Here is a 20,755-nt window from a genome sequence, read left to right on the forward strand (position 1 = left end):
CTGCTCTGCAGTGCACTTCCCCTGGGAGAGGCAGCAAACTCACTCGATTTCCTCACTAAGAGCCTTCTTGCCGAATTCCACACATCACAAGGGAATGGGAGGAGGCGGAAGGGCTGTGCTGAGCCTATAAGAACCAGGCACAGATCTGTGAATTTTCCAGTTGCCAGAAAGGGATCAAGCAGCACAAAAGACTGCCTGTTTTCAACGCTTCTGCCAGTGATGCATGTCTCATCCAAACCAGTTCATAACCATTAGTAGGAGCGAACACACAAATCTTTTTGGCTAAGTTGCTCAGGAAACTGAATATACATTTTAAAACAATAAGTGAATAAGAATGCAAGAGGTCAGTGGCTCAGTTGGAAATGGATTAGATCAGTGGTTCCTGGACCCCTGTCATGGATCATGCAGGGTCTGTCCCTTGAAACAAGGCTGAAACGTGTCGAAACACTGTTCAAGAACTTTTGCTGTCTGGAGGGCACCATTTTGTTCTCAAAATAACGTCCTCTGCACAGCGTGACCTTGCACATTCCAAGCACGAGAGGTCAAGCTGGCAACGGTACTCCCACTCTGGCGGTGGCTTTCCAGTAATACCAGAAACGAGAGACATTTAGTCAGATACCAAAGAGAAAAAAGGATGAAAAATGTTTGGGAACCCCTGGGTTAGATAAATTTTACCCCGAGGTTGAAGCCAGCTCAAAGGGGCAGTGACTGAAAGTTGTTTCTAGCAGTTACCATATGCAGCCATACTACCTTGGACTATATTCTCATCTGTACTCATAAGAAGAGTAAGGTCAGCCCTGGCAAGTACTTGGACGGGAAACCAGCAAGGGAAATTGTTCTACTGCATGAAGTAGCCGTTGTGATAAGATAGATGGCACTTTCCCCTCCAAATTAGTATGATGTTACAACTCTGTATTCCTGGAGGTGCAATCTTTTAAATGAGGCTTCAAACTAACATTCTAAACCCTAGCTCTTTATGGTAGCTGAAGATCACTTTTGTGGCCCAGTTCCAATTTGTGCAATTACATTCTGCCTGTAGAATATGGCACATAGCTATGCTACTCAGCAGTCTGGAACAAAATGAGGAAGAGTACCATATTCAATTGACACTGGGGAAAGGGCATACTTCGCCCCAGAAGTGGCTGACGCAAATTCTAGATATTGTTTACAAAGCACTTTGGCATGAAAAGCACTAGAAAAATACAAAGCAGGGAAACTGACTGGCAGAGTCACAACAGAATAACTATTTGGAAGTAAGTGGAGTAATTTGGAGTAATTATTCTGGAATAAAGTCACATTTATTCCAGAACAGAGTGTCCACATGGGGGAGTTATTCCACTATAGCAATGAAGGTCAATTTCCTTGTGTTGACATGCCTATAGTATCTAAGAGACATTTAGCAGGAAACATGAAATGCGCTCTGGAAGTTTCAGTTCAGTGCCTAAGGGGCAAGTATTTATATCACAGAAACCACCACAATTGGTCCCTTTGTTGGCAGACTCAGCAGAGGGGCAAGGGCTGAACAGCACAGAGAGCAGCAGTTCTCAAACTGGGGTCCGCGAGCAGGGCCGGATTAAGGCAGAGACTGATTAGGGCAGGGGCTTTAGGAGCTGCAGCCCAGGGCCCCAGCTCAAGGGGGCCCCTGCAAAAATAAATCACAGGCAACGATCTCTGGGCCACTAAAAAGGGTGCTCAGGCAGGGTGCCTGCATGCCGTGGCCCCATGCCGCTCCCAGAAGTGGCTGGCTGCTGGCATGTTTCTCTGACTCCTGGTGTGGGGAGGAGGCAGGTCTGTGAACTACCCCCACCCCCAGCACTGTCCCCGCAGTTCTCATTGGCCGATTCCCAGCCAATAGGAGCTACGGGGGCAGTGCTTGCAGGCGCAGGCAGCGCACAGATACATGCTGTCCCATTCCAGCTGGGGGCCGCAGAAATGTGCCAGTAGCCAGCCGCTTCCGGGAGCGGCATGTGGCCACGGCATGAAGGCAGCCTGCCTGAGCCCTGCTGCACCGCTGGCCGGGAGCTGCCTGTGGTAAGTGCCTCCCAGCCAGAGCCTGCACCTCGCACCCCCTCCTCCACCCCAACCACCTGCCCCAGATCACAATCCCCCTCCTGCACCAAACTCCCTCCCAGACCCCGCACCCCCTCCTGAACCCTAATCCCCTGGCCTTGAACAGTTACCTGGAAGGGAGGAAGAAGGAAAGTGACAAAACTGAAACAGTCAAGAATGTATGGATAAGGTTTATCCACTAGATGGTGTAAGGACAACACAGTGAAAGGTTTACAGATGTCAATTAATGGCACTTACAGTTCAAAGGTGTAAAAAAGGCATACAGGAAGAAATGGAAGAAAGGTTGAGTTATCCCTGAGCACTTTTATCCAGAAAGTAAAATTCAGTTTTGCCATTTCTGATAAAAAATGACTTGGTAAGAAATCAGCACAGTTCTTAAAGAGAAATAAATGTGACATCTCAGAAAAGAGTTAGCTATGCAGCTTTTAAACACTAAGGCCCGGATACATAAAGGTATTTAGGCACCTAACTCCGAGACTTATGCTCCACTACGATCTACAAAACTCCTGCCTGGCTGTCACTGAACCCTGTACCACGAAAGCTTATGCCCAAATAAATCTGTTCATCTTTAAGGTGCCACCGGACTCCTCGTTGTTTTTGTAGGCACCTAAACTCTTTTGCACCTACATTTTTGAAGTAAAAGTTCAGCATTGCAATACCTAAATCCCTCTGTGGCTCTGAACCGAAACCACCAATTCAAATCCAGCTCCCAGTCAGAGTGCGGGGAGAAATCTCATTCAACAGACCAAATTGCTGCTTCTGCATTTCAATTACTTTAGCATGGAGCCTGAATTACTAAACCTAACCTCCTTTGCCCTGCGCTGCAAAGAACCAGGTGATAGGTTGCACACCGCCGTCTCTACAACACCAGACCCAGCCTGTGGCTACAGAGGACTTTGCTTTCTACTGCTATCAGATTAGAGGCTCCCAATCAGATTAGCTAAAAGCTTGAAATCTCATTAGTTTGAAAGCCAGGTCTGAATTTCATCTGCCTCAGAGCCAAAAGCGAGACTAGGAAAAAACCCTAATAGATCAAGAAATAACGAGGAGCAAATATGGAAGGAAAATCATTTTACAGAGAGATTTACTAAAGTGAAAACGTGACCGTTAAAAAGTGAGGTTGCCTGGCTTGCCAGGAAACCTCCATGAAGTAAATTGCCATCTGAAATGCCTATACACGTTTTGGCTAATATGTTGACACCTGTGCGCACCTTCATGGAGAGGCCATGACTGGACTGTGTAGAGTTGCCAGCACACACACTGGCTGATCCATTGGCTCCTGTGCCCACCTGCAGTGTCCTCGTGATCTATCAGGGTACAGCTGCCATAGCAGGCCCTATGATTAACTGATGCTGTTTATGTACAAGCTGAAATTGTGACCAGTGTCCATGGCCTCACAGGCTATATGGTATTTGCACCTGGTTCACATTTTTTGTTTGTCCCAATGGATCCTCTGAATAATTCTGTCCCGTATGGGGATTTGCACATGCCTCATGAGGGCCAAGGATTAGTTTCACAGTTGCCAAGCTCATGGTATAGTCTCACCAACCTCTCCCCCAAGCTGCTGCCAGATTTACTCTGGGCCCAAGCTACGATAAACACTACCTCCTTTCGGTAACCGTTCTTGAGGAAGTTCTTTGATTTGAGTCTGATTATTTATTCAATAACTCATTTTAATTTGTTGCATGATTGATTTTCTGTTCTTGTTTGGTTGGTGTGTCACTCACCTTAAAAGAAAAAACCCAGCCACCATGAAACCTACTACATTTAGCTATTACCCTTGTCTTCTCCCTTTCCCCCCCTCCCTTGCATTCAATACCCACCTTCACACCTTGACCTTATTTAGATTGTAAGCATGTTGGAGCAGAAGCATTCATTCTACATTCGTACAGTGCCTAGCACACTGGATCTCCATCTTGACTGGGGCATCTGGGAGCTACTGTCTCATAAATAAAAGAATAATGCAGTTAAGAGATGGATTTGATTGCCATCAGGAAAGTACGTACAATAGGGCATGTGCATGCCTAGATTGGCTGCTGAACAGCAATTGATTTTTGTCCTTTGTTTTTCAGGCAAATCCTCATGAGGTTTAAACATGTTCAGGTTACAAAAGATGTAGTTTAGTGTTTTATTTTGTGTGTCTCCCATTGCTGTCCCAGGGTGCAGAGTGCAGAGTTTGGGTGCAGACTGAGAGAGAACATTCAAGACTGTTCATATAGCGTCCCAGGTGCTGTCAGGATGGCCCTGAATGGCAGGAGTTGGAAGACAGGACGGAGCATAGCTGAGAGCGGATGAGTACCTATGCATGTGTTCTCAGACCCACATGCAGCCAAAAGAAGAGTTGCACGAGAGAGGACAGAGCCAGTATTCTGAACGGTCAAATCTACTACTGAATGATGGGGCCAGGAGCATTGTAACACTGCACTGGCAGAACTAACTCAACCACTGTAGCTATAACACTTATATTTTCTGTTTATTTCTCTACAACAATGTAGAGAAACCCAGTGTAGGATTCAATGGTGGCAAGACTTGTAATTGTACTTTCTCTCAGCAAGGGTCTTGAGAGTTAAAATAAGGCATACAGGTGGCTGCAATGCCAAAATACTGTAGCACAGACAAGGCTTTTCTTTTTGCGATGTAGCTGGGAATCCCTTAGCTGGTATGACTGGTCCACATGTTTTTTCCAGAACTTTGTGCAGTAGGAGATCACAGACTACGCTACACCACAGGCTCTGGTGTGCCACTCTATATGCACTTGCTCTGGTCACCCAACCCAATCCCCACACTCCCATGGAACCACTGTAGGATAATTTACCAAATTCCCCGGGAATGCATAGATACAAACAGTTCAGCAGCATGGCAAGCATGGATACAAACTCAGCTAACACATGAATGTGGTGTTTTTCTGTTTGTTTGGGTGCGTGCGGGGGAGGTTCAGTGCAACACAACTGTGTTTGTTGAAACAAAATCAGAGCATGTGACACACTGAATACATAAAACATAGCTGTACTTCTACTGTGCATGTGCCCATACTCCTTGCTTAGGACCTTCAAAAATCTCCATAAAATTCAATTCCAGAGTTAGAATAAAGGTTTCAGACAAGCTTCAGGACTTCTTCCTGGACAATGTTGACTTGCAGCTTACAAGGGACAAAGGGTGACAAATATCCTCACAATGGAAAGGTAGAAAGAATTTATGATGGCCCTCTCCTTCCCTGCTCTACACAGACTCATCAGCTGGCGTTTCCCACCTTCTGTGGAGTGGGAAGAGGATGTTGAGATGGCTGCAATGGACCAAACCGTACCATCTTTACTACTATAAAATTAAAACATCCTCAACTGGTGGATGGGGCATGGACCCTGCAGGACTCAAAAAGCACCAAGGCAAATTCACAAGAGCTAGAAGCAACCCATCCTGGGCCACGCTGTTCTCTGCTCCAGCAGCACTGCAAGGGAAGAGACTTCTCAGACAAAAACTGTTTCTCATCTATCCTCAGCTGCTAGAGTTACAGCAGTAAGAACAAAACAGAGCGAAGAGTTCACGGACTGAACGTCTATACTGAGCAAAACTGAGGAGACCGAATAGGTATTTGGGATGTAGATCTGAAGTCCGGTTTTAAGAATAGCCAAGGGTCAGGAAATTCTTTAATGAGAACCAGAGGGATCACATTTAACCCATCATGCATGCAGCCACATTCCACATGTGGCATGGCCAAAAAATGTATTTAATTTACTGTATACCTCCGTAAGCGTTCAACCAGTGAAATAAAACAGTCCCCATTCCAAAACAAACAGTGTCAGGAAGCCATCTGCCAGAACATCCACAAGCAGACAGACACACACACAGTTTACTGTAATCGGACTCTTACTTGATTATCCCTCGCAGGGTATCCATGATAACCTGAGGTCAGAGGCTCATTCTACAAGAGAACAGAAAAGGTGAATGCAACGACTGTAAGGAATAGAAACAAGGGGTTATAAGTCTACCTGAGTCCAGGTGGACACAAGAAGCTGCAATGATTTGGGGAAAGAGGATGGTAACATTAAAATTTCCTACTGATGTCCTATTTTCTGTGTGAGTCAATGCATCTAAATACAGACTAGTTTGAAACTACATATTCCAGAGTGCATGGAAGAAGAAAATACAGGCATGAAATAATCAAACTATTCCTACTCCATTTCCTGTGAGAAGTGTCTATAGTTTTTGCTATTTTTCACAGGATTTTTTTTTTAAAACGTCTCTTTTTCCATTGTGGAGATAGAACAATTATAGTGTAAACGTCTATGTGCTGCTGCCCAGTTAACCCAGTCTTGGAGAAAACTCTCTCCATCTAAACAATGGCAGCAAAGGTGTGAACTCTTTCCTGAAAACCGTGCTACACTGTGACATGTGAACATAATGTTAGTTACAGTTTAAATTATAACCTTACTAAACTTGGGCGAAATATCACACACACTCCCAAAAAGAACCAATGTTCTAGCTTCTCTTCTCTCACCCCCAAATTGCTCATCCTATTTCCTACATCAGCAATTCTGTCACACTGCCTTGACTGGAAGGATATGTGAGTTTTCTACGTCCTATTCATCCTTGGAATTTCTTATAATTTCCCAGCCTCTCCCCTATTCTAGCAACTACAGCAGAGATGCGGTGAACATATCAATACTTTATTTTTACTCTTCCTGGAGATAGGAAGAGAATCTCTCCTACACTTGCAAATTCAAATTGGGGGAGAAATTAGGCAGTTTCACCTTACACACACCTCTTTTCTTTGACAAGGTTAGGGTAGGGAGTGAGTAAAAGTGAATAGGATTGCTTCAGTTTCATTCTGCTGCTGCTGCTCCTGCTGCTCCCTCCAGGGCAGACGGGGGAAGTAGTTGTATGCAAAAGTTATAAAATGCTGGCCATAAAGAAAGTAGCAATCCCACACTCCTGCATAGAGTTTGTTTTTAAACTGTTGCTACACACAGCAGTAGGTATTGTTTGGCAAGGGGGTGTTCTGGAGTCTTAACAAGCCCTGCATGTTATCCCAGCTGTTTGTTCCTAGAGGAAAAACTAGGCAAAGCTGACCAGACCAAATTTGTTAAAAGCAAACCTATGCCAGGACTGCTGTTTCTGCCAGTAGTTGCATTGTGGGAAACAGCTGGAAGTTAGATAGAGAGACTTTGTAGACCTTGACTGATGCTGGAGTATTCAGCGCAAACTGGCCTCTGTCCTACAGAGAGCATGAGGTTGAGGCTATGTTCTCACAATGATCTCTTGGAGTCAAAAAGATTATATAGTCTCTGTCCAGAGACTGAACTCCAGGACCACAGTGCTTGTTAAGACAAATGCTTCGTGGCAAAAGGTGCTCGATTACTTCCATCACACATCATGACTATCATTACTATTTTAAATAAATAATCACGCTCTTAAACGACAATAGAATACCATTTATTTTAAATATTTTTGGATGTTTACTACATTTTCAAATATTTTAATTTTAATTACAACACAGAATACGAAGTGTACAGTGCTCACTTTATACTTATTTTTGATTACAAATATTTGCACTGTAAAAAACAAAACTGCGATTTTCAATTCACCTCATACAAGTACCGTAGTGCAATCTCTTTATCATGAAAGTTGAACTTACAAATGTAGAATTATGTACAAAAAAACTGCAATCAAAAACAAAACAATATAAAACTTTAGAGCCTACAAGTCCACTCAGTCCTACTTCTTGGTCAGCCAATCACTCAAACAAGGTTGGTTACAACTTGCAGGAGATAATTCAGCCTGCTTCTCGTTTATAAATGTCATCTGAAAGCGAGAACAGGCATTCGCATGGCACTGTTGTATCTGTCGTTGCAAGATATTTACATGCCAGATGCGCTAAAGATTCTTATGTCCCTTCATGCTTCAACCACCATTCCAGAGGACATGCATCCATGTTGACAATGGGTTCTGCTTGATAATGATCCAAAGCAGTGCGGACTGATGCATGTTCATTTTCATCATCTGAGTCAGATGTCACTGGCAGAAGGTTGATTTTCTTTCTTGGTGGTTTGGGTTCTGTAGTTTCCGCATCAGAGTGTTGCTCTTTTAAGACTTCTAAAAGCATGCTCCACACCTCGTCCCTCTCACATTTTGGATAGCACTTCAGATTCTTAAACCTTGGATCGAGTGCTGTAGCTATTTTTAGAAATCTCATATCGGTACCTTCTTTGCGTTTTGTCAAATCTGCTGTGAAAGTGTTCTTAAAAACAAACATGTGCTGGATCATCATCCGAGACTACTATAACATGAAATATATACAGAATGCGGGTAAAACAGAGCAGGAGACATACAATTCTCCCCCCAAGGAATACAGTCACAAATTTAATTAACGCATTATTTTTTAACGAGCATCATCAGCAATGAAGCATGTCCTCTGGAATGGTGGCCGAAGCATGAAGGGGCATACGATCGTTTAGCATATCTGGCATGTAAATACCTTGCAATGCTGGCTACAAAAGCACCATGTGAATGTCCATTCTCACTTTCAGGTGACATTGTAAATAAGAATAAGGCAGCAGTATCTCCCGTCAACATAAACAAACTTGTTTGTCTTAGCGATTGGCAAAATAAGAAGTAGGACTGAGTGGACTTGTAGGCTCTCAAGTTTTACATGGTTTTGTTTTTGAGTGCAGTTATGTAACCAAAAAAAAAATCTCCATTCATAAGTTACACTTTCATGATAAAGAGATTGCACTTCAGTATTTGTATGAGGTGAACTGAAAAATACTATTTCCCTTATCATTTTTACAGTGCATATATTTGTAATCAAAAATAATAAAATAAAGTGAGCACTGTGCACTTTGTATTCGGTGTTGTAATTGAAATCAATATTGAAAATGTAGAAAAACATCCAAAAATATTTAATAAAATTTCAATTGGTATTCTATAGTTATAAGTGCAATTAATCGCGATTAATTTTTTTAATCACAGTTAATTTTTTGAGTTAATCGCATGAGTTAACTGTAATTAATTGACAGCCCTAATTTTATTTGAGAATTTTCTTCAATGTTTACTGATTTTTATTTTTACAGTTGCTGGAAATTAAGGAGCAGGAGTTGGGTTAGAACAGCACTGACAGCAGGACTGCAGAGGGCTCTGGGAGGCTCTCTGCACAACTGAAGGGCCCAAGACATAGGGGTGCAAGGTGCAGGGAAGGATGCGGTCCTAGCCCAGAAGAGTAAAGAACGCCCCGCCTTAAGCCAGGACTGCAAGGAGGAGGACCAGCAGTACTCTGTGGCCAGGGGTTCAATAGTTCCTGGCCAGGGACAGCTCCCACACTCCCAGCTGGTGAGCAGGGCTGTGACAGCAGAGCTGTAGAGGGTTCCTTGCACAGCTGTGGGGCCAGTAGCACCTCATCCCTGCAGGTGCAAGGTATGGGGAAGACTGCAGTCCTGATAGGACAGAGCAGAGACCCACTGGCAGGGCTGTCAAAAGGACAACGACGAGCCATTCAGGAGCTAGGTGGCCTCCCCTCACAGCTGGGGGCTTGTCCTTCTCCTGCTGGCCCTGGCCACAGCCTTCCCCAACCCGTGCACCTGCAGGGGTTGGGTGTCACCAGCCCTGTGACAGTACACGGAGCCCTCTGCAGCCCTACTATCACAGGAATGAGGGAGCAGGTCCACGAAAACAGGCTGCAGAGGGCTCCCTGCACTGCGACAGGGCCAGTAACACTAGATCCCTGCAGGCACAATGGGGTGGGGGCTGCACTCCCGCTGTTACAGCTGGCTACTTTTTTCATCAGTTTCAATGTGTCAGCTGAAATCGACATTTACCATTCAAATTGAATCCTGCCGAGCCTACACTCGAGTCAACATGTGATGTAGTTGTGAAAACAGCAAATACCAATCTGGGGTGTATGTAATACACGGGAGGTAAATGTCCCACTCTACTGGGCACTGGTGAGGCCTCAGCTGGAGTACTGTGTCCACTTCTGGGTGCCACACTTTAGGAAAGATGTGGACAAATTGGAGAGAGTCCAGAGGAGAGCAACAAAAAATGATAAAAGATTTAGAAAACCTGACCCATGAAGAAAGATTACAAAAGCTGTGCATGTTTAGTCTTGAGAAAAGAAGACAGAGACACCTGCTAACAGTCTTCAAATACGTTAAGGACTGTTATAGAAAGAAGACAACGATGAATTGTTCTCCATGCCCACAGCAGGTTGGGCAAGAAATTATTGGTTTAATTGCTGCCAGGGAGATTTAGGTGAGATATTAGAAAAATTTTCTAACTAAAAGGATAGTTAAGTACTGGAATTGGTTACCAAGGCAGGTTGTAGAATCTCCATTACTGGAGGAATGCAAGAACAGATAAGACAAACACCTATGAGAGATGGTCTCAGTTTATTTGGCCTTGCCTCAGCATGAGGGAGGCGGACTAGGTCAGTATTTCTAACCTTTGGTACCAGCGACTGACTTGCTGCCTTCCTAAACTGTGCCAGGGAGATCTCTGGGACCAGCACCAGCTGACAGATTGGTCGTTGAGGAACACTGGACTAGATGACCTCTCAAAGTTCCTTCCAGCTCTACAATTCTAGTATGCTATGATTAATAATGGAATAATAGACTCTTCGAACTCCCCATATTATTAAATATTAGTAAAAACTCATGAAGAGGCTGCTTTTGAAGAAAGTAGGTGCAACTAAACAAAATGATCAAGGATTGCTGTATTTAATTGTTATGGTTATAGGCAGAGTCATATCAATAGCTGAGGACATTCAGAATATCATCATGACACTTGTGGAAGCCAGAGAGAAGATATTTGCTGCTGTCAAGGCAAGAGACATGAATGCAGCAGTAGAGTCAATGTTGCAGATGTGTTGCATTTTTATAGCTCTTCATCTTCAAAGGGTGTTAGAAATATTGACTACATTCTCAAAGCACCCTTGAAAGTAGAAAGATTGGCAGACAGAAGATGTGGGAAGGAAGGAAAGGGCAGGATCATAGACAACTCCAATGTGATAGGCAGTGGAGGCAAATGGGATGCACAAATCAAGGAAAGAGGGGGACAAAGTCATTTGAAGGATGCACTTGTTCACATCAGACATTAACTAGAGGAATTACTTGGACAAGAGGCAGAAAGGGTAAACAGAGACCACTTGTTATAGAAAATGAGAGCTTGGTATGCACTGCATATGACCAAAATAAAAAAGCGTTTGAGAGAAAGTAACCCAAAGTGAACATAGATTCGTTTGGCAGGGACACGGAAGAGAGCCAAAATTAAGCTTTTTGGGACTTGTAAGTGAAAGGATTTTGATGCAGAAGAGTCATCTCCAGAAACAGAGTGGTTGGACAGTAGGAGCTACATCAAGAGAGAAGGAAGTCAGTCAGAGATGGCTTGAGAGTTATGCGGCTGGTCCAGGATTCAAGACTGCACTGAAGTCAAGGAAACCCATGCAACAAAAAGGTTAACTATATGGTGGGAAGTTTCCACTCTATGTCCGAAGTGGGGGAACCCACACAGACTGAACACAGTCAAGGATATTGTTGTACAAGAAGTGACTGAAGAAATGAGAAAAAGCTACTTTCTTAAGCAATCTGCTGAAAAAGGAGGTTAGAGAGTGGGCAGCAGCTAGAGCATCAAGGTCACAGAAGGGTCAAAGATACCTTTCTGACTTCCATGCAGAAATGGTGCCATGTGGCACTGTACTGTTTGCAAATTCCCTGCTGTGCATGTTGTAGCTCTAATTGAACTTAACTCTCCAGGGGGAGTGGGGAAGCGCCTGGGGAAAGCTGGCTCCTGCCAATAGTCACTGGTGCTGCCAATTTTACAGGTCACTAATTGTGAATCTAGGAAGGGCCTTGCTGCATGATTATTCTGTACAGAGTTTGCTATCGTTGAAGACGATAAGGAGCAGGGAGTGAAAAGGTTAGAATGGGTTAAACTCCTATGATTGGAACAGAACAATCCAGTTAAACCAAGTGGAGAGAAAATCCCAATAGCAGATCCAAAGGAGAAGGGGAAGCAAAGACTAAATGCAGAGCAAAATATGCCGTACTGCCTACACCCAACAAAACTCATTCCAAAAAAGACTGTGGAGAAAGGGAGGTTTAATTAAAAAAACCTCACATACACCCCTCCTCAGGGAGGAAGAAGAAAGCGTCTGCCTTCCAGTAAGAGCAACACAGCCTAGTGAGACCGGACAACCCCAGCTTATTCCAGTTCCCTAACGACTCCCTCCTACCAACACCAAATTAGTTTTCTCTCCCCATTTCCAGAGAGATTTAGTTAGGATGTGCTAGCCAGTGAAATCAAATCAAACTGCCATGGGGCATTTCATCATTTTGTTTACTGCTGAAAGGCACTTCCTGGGTGCTCAAGAACTGCTTTAAAGTGGGGAGAACAAGGTGAAGAGAGGGGAGCACACGGGCATTAGATTTCTGATTGTCACAGGCATCTCACTTTTTTTTGACTGTCTACTAATCTCTCACCCATGACTCCCTCACTCCCACAGTGTTTGCAACTACAGCACAGAAGTAATAGTTACAATACATATGCCAGCCCTGTGACTTACCCCCACAACTGCTCCCATGAAGTCCATGCTAGACTTTTACACCCTGCTTACATCAGAGGGTTTTGGTTTTGTTGTTTTTTGGTTTTGTTTATATTTCCCAGTCTTGCTAGAACAAGTTCACTTCCACCAACATTAGCAAACTAAGAGCTCTGGTGCAGACAGCTCACAAACTCCCAACGCCATTTCCAGCATCCACGTCATCTAACCCAACTGGGAGCAAGTCTAATTGAGACGGTGCTGAAAATGATGTTGGCGGTCAGACCACCCACACTGTGGAACTGAACCTTACTAACACTGATGAAGGTGAACCTGAGTTAGCAATGATGGAAATTTTAAAGAGAGGTCTCTAGACAAGACAAGATTTAAACATAACTGAGGGAACAAACTCTACATCAGCTCCTCTAATGAAGTCAATTTACTCATACGTTTGATACAGTAAACAACGTCCATGTGTGGGAGCCACATAGAAGAAGGACTCAGCTCAGGGCAAGCTGCCGCCCGCTTTCCGCTCTCTGCACAAACATACAATCAGCATCCAAGATAGGAAATACCGTAGTCCTCACACATACTGAAAGGCCCATAGTTCCCTTAATTTTTCTCTATAAAACAAAGAAATTGGAGATTGAAAAGATCTTAGTTTTCCTTTGTCCACCACTATGGTCAACACAGGATAGTTCCCTGGCAGTTTAGTTGTAAAAGGAAGCAAGTGATGGGGTGGCCAACCATTTCCCTTTTGACTGTTCAATGGTCTAACAGACTTCTGTAGCAACTGTTTCTTGACCTTCAGCCTGCAGCTTGGGGACTGCAAATACATCATGGGTACTTAACTCGGTAAGAATCCCAATATCATCCTCCTTACCAGAAGCTGGCGGATGCACTGTCCTTTTACCTCACTGTTGCACCTCTCCCACTGTTTTAACCTCCAATCTTTCATATTAGTGGCCCTGTCTTCAGCAGGAAAAAAGGCAAAACTGTCCTGAAGATAGAGATGTAATATGCTGGATGAGGAAAAGGTATTTTCTTACCATGTTAGCTAACTGAAGTAAAACACTAAGACAAGACAGTTTTAGTTTTACCACCAATTAGCAGGTTGAACACATTTGGAAACTACAAACTGCCTTGTCTTCCCTAGAATTTTATTTCGTCTTAGTTACCATGTATTAGCTAACATGGTAAGAAAACCCGTTTTTTCCTAGCGTGGATGCACCCAATACATTAGGTCTGTCTTCACTGCTGTTTGCAACACCTCCTGATCTAGAATCGCCTGTGAATACAACTAATGTAAAAGTAGTGTCTAAGGCTCAACTACCAGATTACTCATGAAAAACTGAATTAAACTGGTTTTGAAACTGATCTCTATGGCACCTCAACTGGATACTTACCCCAATTTGATGTATGGCTCTTTATAACCTCCTGCTATTAAGCTCCAATAACATCATGTATAGAGCAGTAAGCCTCCCTCTGGCTGTCTTCCCTCTTCCAGTTTCATTTGGTTCTGGGCTTTGGCCCATCAACAATCCTACAAACATCATTTGTTTACTAGAAGACTTTCCATTTAATTGCCGCCTCATTAGTGCACTAGCATGAACATCTCTACATACAGAGTTGTAGGCTATTGAGAATTACACCACTTCCTCCCAATCCCATCATTATTTTTACAGGCCGTATTTTGAATGTAAAAAGGTAATTTTGGTCAGAGGTATCACTCTTTGATATTAACTATACTGTGCACCACTGTCCTCTATTGCCCACGATATATACTCCTGCCCATATGTATATAAGTTTTCCCATTTGGTTAAGTTAGTGGAGCTGTTTCTTTAGTTCACCAGGAAGAGATGTCCAGAAATGCAGTCAAAGGCCATATATTCTATTCCACAGAGGCATGAATACGTGGTGAGCTGACAATCACATTTTCCGTGAATAGATACAGTCATGGATTGTTACATCACCCTTTTTTTCTTTTTAACCAGAAGATAATGCTTTATAAAATACAGGTTTCAGAGTAACAGCCGTGTTAGTCTGTATTCGCAAAAGAAAAGGAGTACTTGTGGCACCTTAGAGACTAACCAATTTATTTGACCATAAGCTTTTGTGAGCTACAGCTCACTTCATCGGATGCATACTGTGGAAAATACAGAAGATGTTTTTATACACACAAACCATGAAAAAATGGGTATTTATCACTACAAAAGGTTTTCTCTCCCCACACCCTACTCTCCTGCTGGTAATAGCTTATCTAAAGTGATCACTCTCCTTTTGTAGTGATAAACACCCATTTTTTCATGGTTTGTGTGTATAAAAACATCTTCTGTATTTTCCACAGTATGCATCCGATGAAGTGGGCTGTAGCTCACGAAAGCTTATGCTCAAATAAATTGGTTAGTCTCTACGGTACCACATGTACTCCTTTTCTTTTTATAAAATACAGTGTATATACACACACACAATACACATTCAAAAGCACTCAGGGTATTGACCTGACAAGCATTTATAAACAAATTCAAGGTGATGTTTCCAAATGAAACATCTGGGGCCTTTCTGCATGACCGACTGCACATCCTTGATGTTCCTGAAAAAAATACGCACACCCACAATCACCACAGTGGTGCCTGGGCTGGTGCATGAAATATGATGACATCACTTCCTCTTCCTTCCTGGAATTCTAAACCATGCTGTTCTCCCCTTGCACACAACTATCATCTCCATGGTAACCCTCACCTCCTCCTGCTTCTTTAGTGGCCTCACAGAGCAGGATACAAGGTTTCCCGTTCACCTCAAAAAAAATGATGCTTTCAACAAGAAGCAGAGCTAAATTTAGACATTTGGGATATGGAGTCTTGAAATTAAGGAAACAGCTCCATATTTCCCTCCTCCCCTCAGAATTCAGACGAAATGGGCAGTGTCTATGGAATGTAAACAACTGGGATTGCCATAAATATCAGCCCTGAACACAAAATGGAAAATTCACCTCATCCTTTCTTGAATAAGATAAATAATTGCATGGGACAAAAAAAAAAAAACAAAAAAACACAACACCAGGACACTGGCCACCTGAATTCTGAATGTCACCTAATTCCCAGCACGCTTCAGGGCTTACTTGAACATATGGAGGAAAGTAGTATTTTTTAAATTTCGTAAGGAATTATGTCCTGCACTTCCCCACCCAGAAATACAGATTTCCTTGAGTAGTACAATGAGATTAGAGTTTTATTTAGTTCCCAGGGAGCAAGGAAATATATCTACCTACTGAGAAGCAGTTCATATAAAGTGTTGGAGACACATATACATATTGCCTGGTAAAACTACAACAGTGAGACTGCCACGTTCCCCTCCTCCCTCAAACGCCAGCCCACACTATGGACCCTGACTTTCAGTGCAGTCATTTATTTCCCTGTCATAAGCAAAACGTGCATCTTTATAGTAATAATGCAATATTCTATAGCCCAATACAACCTGTTACTCACTACTCAGTCAAGTGGTTCTGTTCTATGCTACCATTAATGGACAAGGCACCAATTATAACCAAGTAAGAAATGCCCCCGAACTGGTCAGAGCCTTACAGAACAGAAAGAGTACACTAAAGACAGACACACCCCAGAGAGATATATTTTCAGTATGCAGGGCAGAGTCCCAGTTCAAGTATGTTTTACTATCCAGGGAGATAGGAAAGGCTGCAAAAGACAAGAAGTGGAAGTGATGTAAGATTAATCAAAATAGCCTTCAGCCCTAATCAGAATGTCAATAATCTGGAGCAGTTAGCCAGACAAAACATGCAAGGCAGCCAGGAGCCATTAAACAAGGCAGCCATAAAACAAGGCATGCAAGCATCCATAGGGAGCTTTACTACTGTCAGGTAAAGCAGTACTGAAATCAGACAAAGCTAGCTGGAGTTCATTGGCCCCAAACTTTTTGGTGTGGTTTCCTGGCCCGAAAGAACAGGTGTCACATCTTCACAATTCCCTGCCCTACCTGCACATTCCTTGATGTGTTCCCTTAACTCCCAGTTTGTCATGCTGATATCTACCACAAATAGATCACAAATAAAGGAAGAAAGTTTATCAAATGGAGATCATCATCTTGAAATCTAAGTTTTAGAAGAATTAAAAGTGGTTTGAGGCACTTAACTTGCCCCTTAGTCCCTCTGAATTTTGTATGGTTTTACAATCACGTTTTTCTATTTTTAAAAAGTGTTTATCTCAATATTTATCTTCAACTCCAATCCCTATTCCCTGGCCACTGTGGAAAATCTCACAAACTAGAAGGGAATTAATTGACTGTACAGCAGAAACAGTGACACTGACTACAGTGCCACCAAATACACTACGTAAACAAACAGAAAAAAAGACCAAAAAAGAACATCTCTAATCTTTCAATTCTACTAGTAATCTCAAGTGTTAATAGTAACAGAAGGTAAAGTTTTAAACATAAGCACAGGTTTTAAACTGAAAGTGTCCCTTTAAAATAAACATACATGGAAAAAGAATGAGAAATATAACTTTACAGAGAGAACCATGTGAAAGCCATGCCGTCATATGGTTGTAATTCATAAAGTGTAAAAAAAAAAAAAAAAAAAATGGATGAGAATGTAAAAACCGGATGGTAAAAGACGTCAGATTGCAGTGAGGATAGAACTGCTTGACATTCTAAACAAAGAGCTCTCAGCAATCCTTGTAGTAGAGCCCTGCATAAAACTATTTTTTTGAATCCTGATCCCACCCACAAAAACCTTAGATCATGCAAAAGAGACTGATTCCCCCATGCTACTAAAACAAAAACGGTCAGTTATATATATAATTTATTTATTTAATTTATTTATTTATTTAATGGTAAAAATCATAACAAATCTTTCTTAAACCGGGTAAAAAAAATATTTTAAGTCCTGTTATAATAGATAGCAAATAATTCTATCCCTCACTTAAATTTAAGTATTAATACCATTATTTAAAAAAAAGAAAAATTTGCTTTACATTGCTGAAACTTTGAATTTGAAACATTGAAACAAACTGCTGTCGTGTATATCACAGTTGTCAAAACAAACTGCACCACAATTTTGCCTTAAAAGGTGCAGATTTTTTTAATGATTATAAAAAGGAAGTTGTTTAAAAAACCAGGAATTTTTTAAACTGCTTAAGCACCATTTTCGGAACTTTCAAACATACCATTCAAATTATTTATATGTCAGAATTATTGCTTTTTGAAAAACATTTACCAGAAAACTGCTCGCGGCACTGACAGCAAGCTGATACAACAGTGACAGTCTGCGCATATGTGACATCACAGAACAATAAAATCAATTAGTGAGATTCTCTGACCTGACTTGAGCCAGTGTACTACACCAGATTCGGAGCAAGGAAGATAAACATGTATAGGAAAAAGAAGCTTAGACAAAGTAATTAGCAATTTCTCAAATAAGATATTCAAATAAGATATTCTTGGTAAACTAATTTAGTGTTTCCCCACAAATTACCACAGTCTGTATTTTTTTCCCCACTAAATCCCGCCCACACAACAAAGTACATTTTACCCACTCTTGCTATTATGGCAGCGGGTCCTGTGGGACCCATGGGACCCCAGTCCCACTGCAGGGCTCTAGCTTGTAGACATTCTAGGCTTCAGAGTGACACCCTAGAATCGTTTTTTGTTGTTTTTTTTCCTTTTAAAAAGTTTTTATTCAGTTTAAGATGTGTTTCTTAAGCAGTCATTATGCTGCTATCACAGATCTTGTTCACAAGATTGGAAAATTTTTGCCAGAAAAGAAAACCACAACCAAAGGAACATCAGAATTTTTTTTTTTTTTTTTGGAGGCAAGACATTGAGCAGATCATGATTCATACGTGTCAAAGTGAAAACATCACCCAATATAAATGCTTCTATTACAAAAACCTCTCTAAATAGATTTTATAAAAAAAAATAAAATTCAACTAAATGGATTTAATCTGTTTCTTTTTCAACGTATTTTTAGAATTGTTAAAGAAACGTACATTTCTGCGGAATATTTTTTTCAATTTAGAAAGTGTAAGGGGTTTAAATTTATATAGTAAAAAAACCATTGAAAGCAGAATTTCTTTATAAGATTGGCCACAGCTCATCTTTAGCTGAAATACTTGCGTTCAATTACCATCATAAAATGTAAAGATAAAGATCATTGCTCTCAAACACACGGGATAGCCATCTTACTTATGCACAATATTTAAACAGCTAATTGGCTTAGAGCCCCATGGTCAGTACAACTTGCTCAGACAGGAAAGGATGTATGACATCCATTATATATGCATCCACTTTGAAAGTATGTTTGTCTTATTAGACAGATGGTGAGAATCTGTCAGTGGAATGAGCCAATGTATTTAAACAAAATCTAGATGGCTATATGGACTCTAATACATTAAAAGGTGTATTAGTCAGTTTTGTGCTTGAGAAGTAGCCATCTATGTTTTCTGGAGGTCAGGAAGGAATCTTCTGCTAATTGTGCTTTTCTCTCCCCAGTTCGGCTATGGAGATTTTTGCTTTAGGACATTTTGGCCTTCTGGAACAAAGAGACTAAAAAAAATTCAATTTATTTAAAGCAACTTTAAATCTGAATTTTGTTAGAAGTTATATAGGCTAGAGATGGCAGTATTTTCAATGTATTTCAGACCTCAAGGGCCTATGGCCTGCTTCTGGTCCTACATGAACTACGTTTGCATTATCAAGCCCCTGAGACTACTATGTGCAATGTGACAGCTATATACCAGCAGATACAAGGACATGATGTAGGCACAAAAGTTAGCAGCACCGAATTTTGAATTTTTGGTAGACAATGGCGTTTTAGAAGTACGTCTTTTCTTCACTTTTATTTCTACTCATCAGGAAACATCTAAGGGTCCTACACAGACTTTAAAATCCAATGTTGAAATCACCTTTTGATACCAAGATCACATAGGGTTGATGATGAAGCATCTTGCATTTTATTTGCACTGTAATCTACCTGTCAGAGTGGATACACCTACACTGCAGCTAGGAGGTGTAATTCCCAGCTCGGGTAGACATACTACGCACTAGGTCTGCTCAATCTAGTGTGCAACAGTACAGCAGTGTGGCCGCAGTGGCCCAACACACGTACCTAGGATGGGATTGCACTGAGGCACCAAGCCTGAGCTGCTGCCCATGACGCTGCAACCACACTGCTATTTTTAGTGCACTAGCTCGAACTGGGAATTACATCCCCCAGCTGCAGTGACACTCGCTGGGTTTCAAAACTCCATGTGCTTGCTCATCCACAGCAACTAGAAATTTTGGCCTAGCAAGCAAGACCAGGGAACTACTAACTCCTTCCTTGGAGAATGTGGGGAGGAAGAAGGTGGAAAGGCAGCAGAACAGATCAAGCGTTACTGTTCATTTTCTCAGAAGATTGAGGGGAGAGGAAAAGGGGAATGGGGAACAGAAGCCCTACTTGCAGGGGGGTGGCCAGGAGCACAAGGACTTCCTGCATGATCAGGAGAGTGGCAGTCCTACAAAGAAGCAGGGCAGAATTAATTCATAGTGTGCTGTGTGTGAGAGAGATGAATTGATTTATTGGTGGGAAATGAAGATGGGACAATATAAATTAAGCAAGCAAGGCTTTGTTTTAGAGTGGGTTTTCTTTTGGGGGGTGGGGGAGAGACGTAGCACAGACTTTTTTCAACAAGACTAGTAGGTTTGTCATAAGAACGGCCAGACTGGGTCAGACCAAACGTCCATCTAGCCCAGCATCCTGTCTTCCGACAGTGGCCAATGCCAGGTGCTTCAGAGGGAATGAACAGAACAGGCAATCATCATCCCATCTCCCATTCCCAGCTTCTAGTAAACAGTGGCTAGGGGCACTTCAGAGCATGGTTTTGCATCCCTGCCTATCCTGGCTAATAGCCACTGATGGACCTATCCTTCATGAACTTATCTAGGTGTCAGGGAATTTTCCAAGCCCAGGATATTCTGAGCTGACGGAATTAGATTGCCATAAATAACTGGGGTGTCATTTTCACCGCTTCATTTTACACACTAACTTCTCCCCCAGAAACAGCGATCTCCTTTCCAAATACTCTATACCAGTGGTTCGCAACCAGGGGTCCAGGGCCCACAATGGGGCCGCGAGCAGGTTTCAAGGGGTCCGCCGAGCAGGGC

At 42.2% G+C, this 20,755-nt stretch overlaps 1 protein-coding gene across 2 annotated transcripts in view; it reads right to left on the minus strand.

Annotated features, from left to right (window-relative positions):
- The window catches only part of RBFOX2 (RNA binding fox-1 homolog 2), a 249,488-nt gene that overhangs the window by 196,487 nt on the left and 32,246 nt on the right, over window positions 1-20,755 (minus strand). For both annotated transcript variants that reach the window (XM_077829280.1, XM_077829289.1), the window contains exon 2: window positions 5,939-5,989. In XM_077829280.1, coding sequence (XP_077685406.1) covers window positions 5,939-5,989 — 51 coding nt within the window. The remainder of the gene's footprint in view (window positions 1-5,938; window positions 5,990-20,755) is intronic.

The sequence above is a fragment of the Eretmochelys imbricata genome, chromosome 1 (genome assembly GCF_965152235.1).
Source record: "Eretmochelys imbricata isolate rEreImb1 chromosome 1, rEreImb1.hap1, whole genome shotgun sequence".
NCBI classification, from domain to species: Eukaryota; Metazoa; Chordata; order Testudines; family Cheloniidae; genus Eretmochelys; species Eretmochelys imbricata.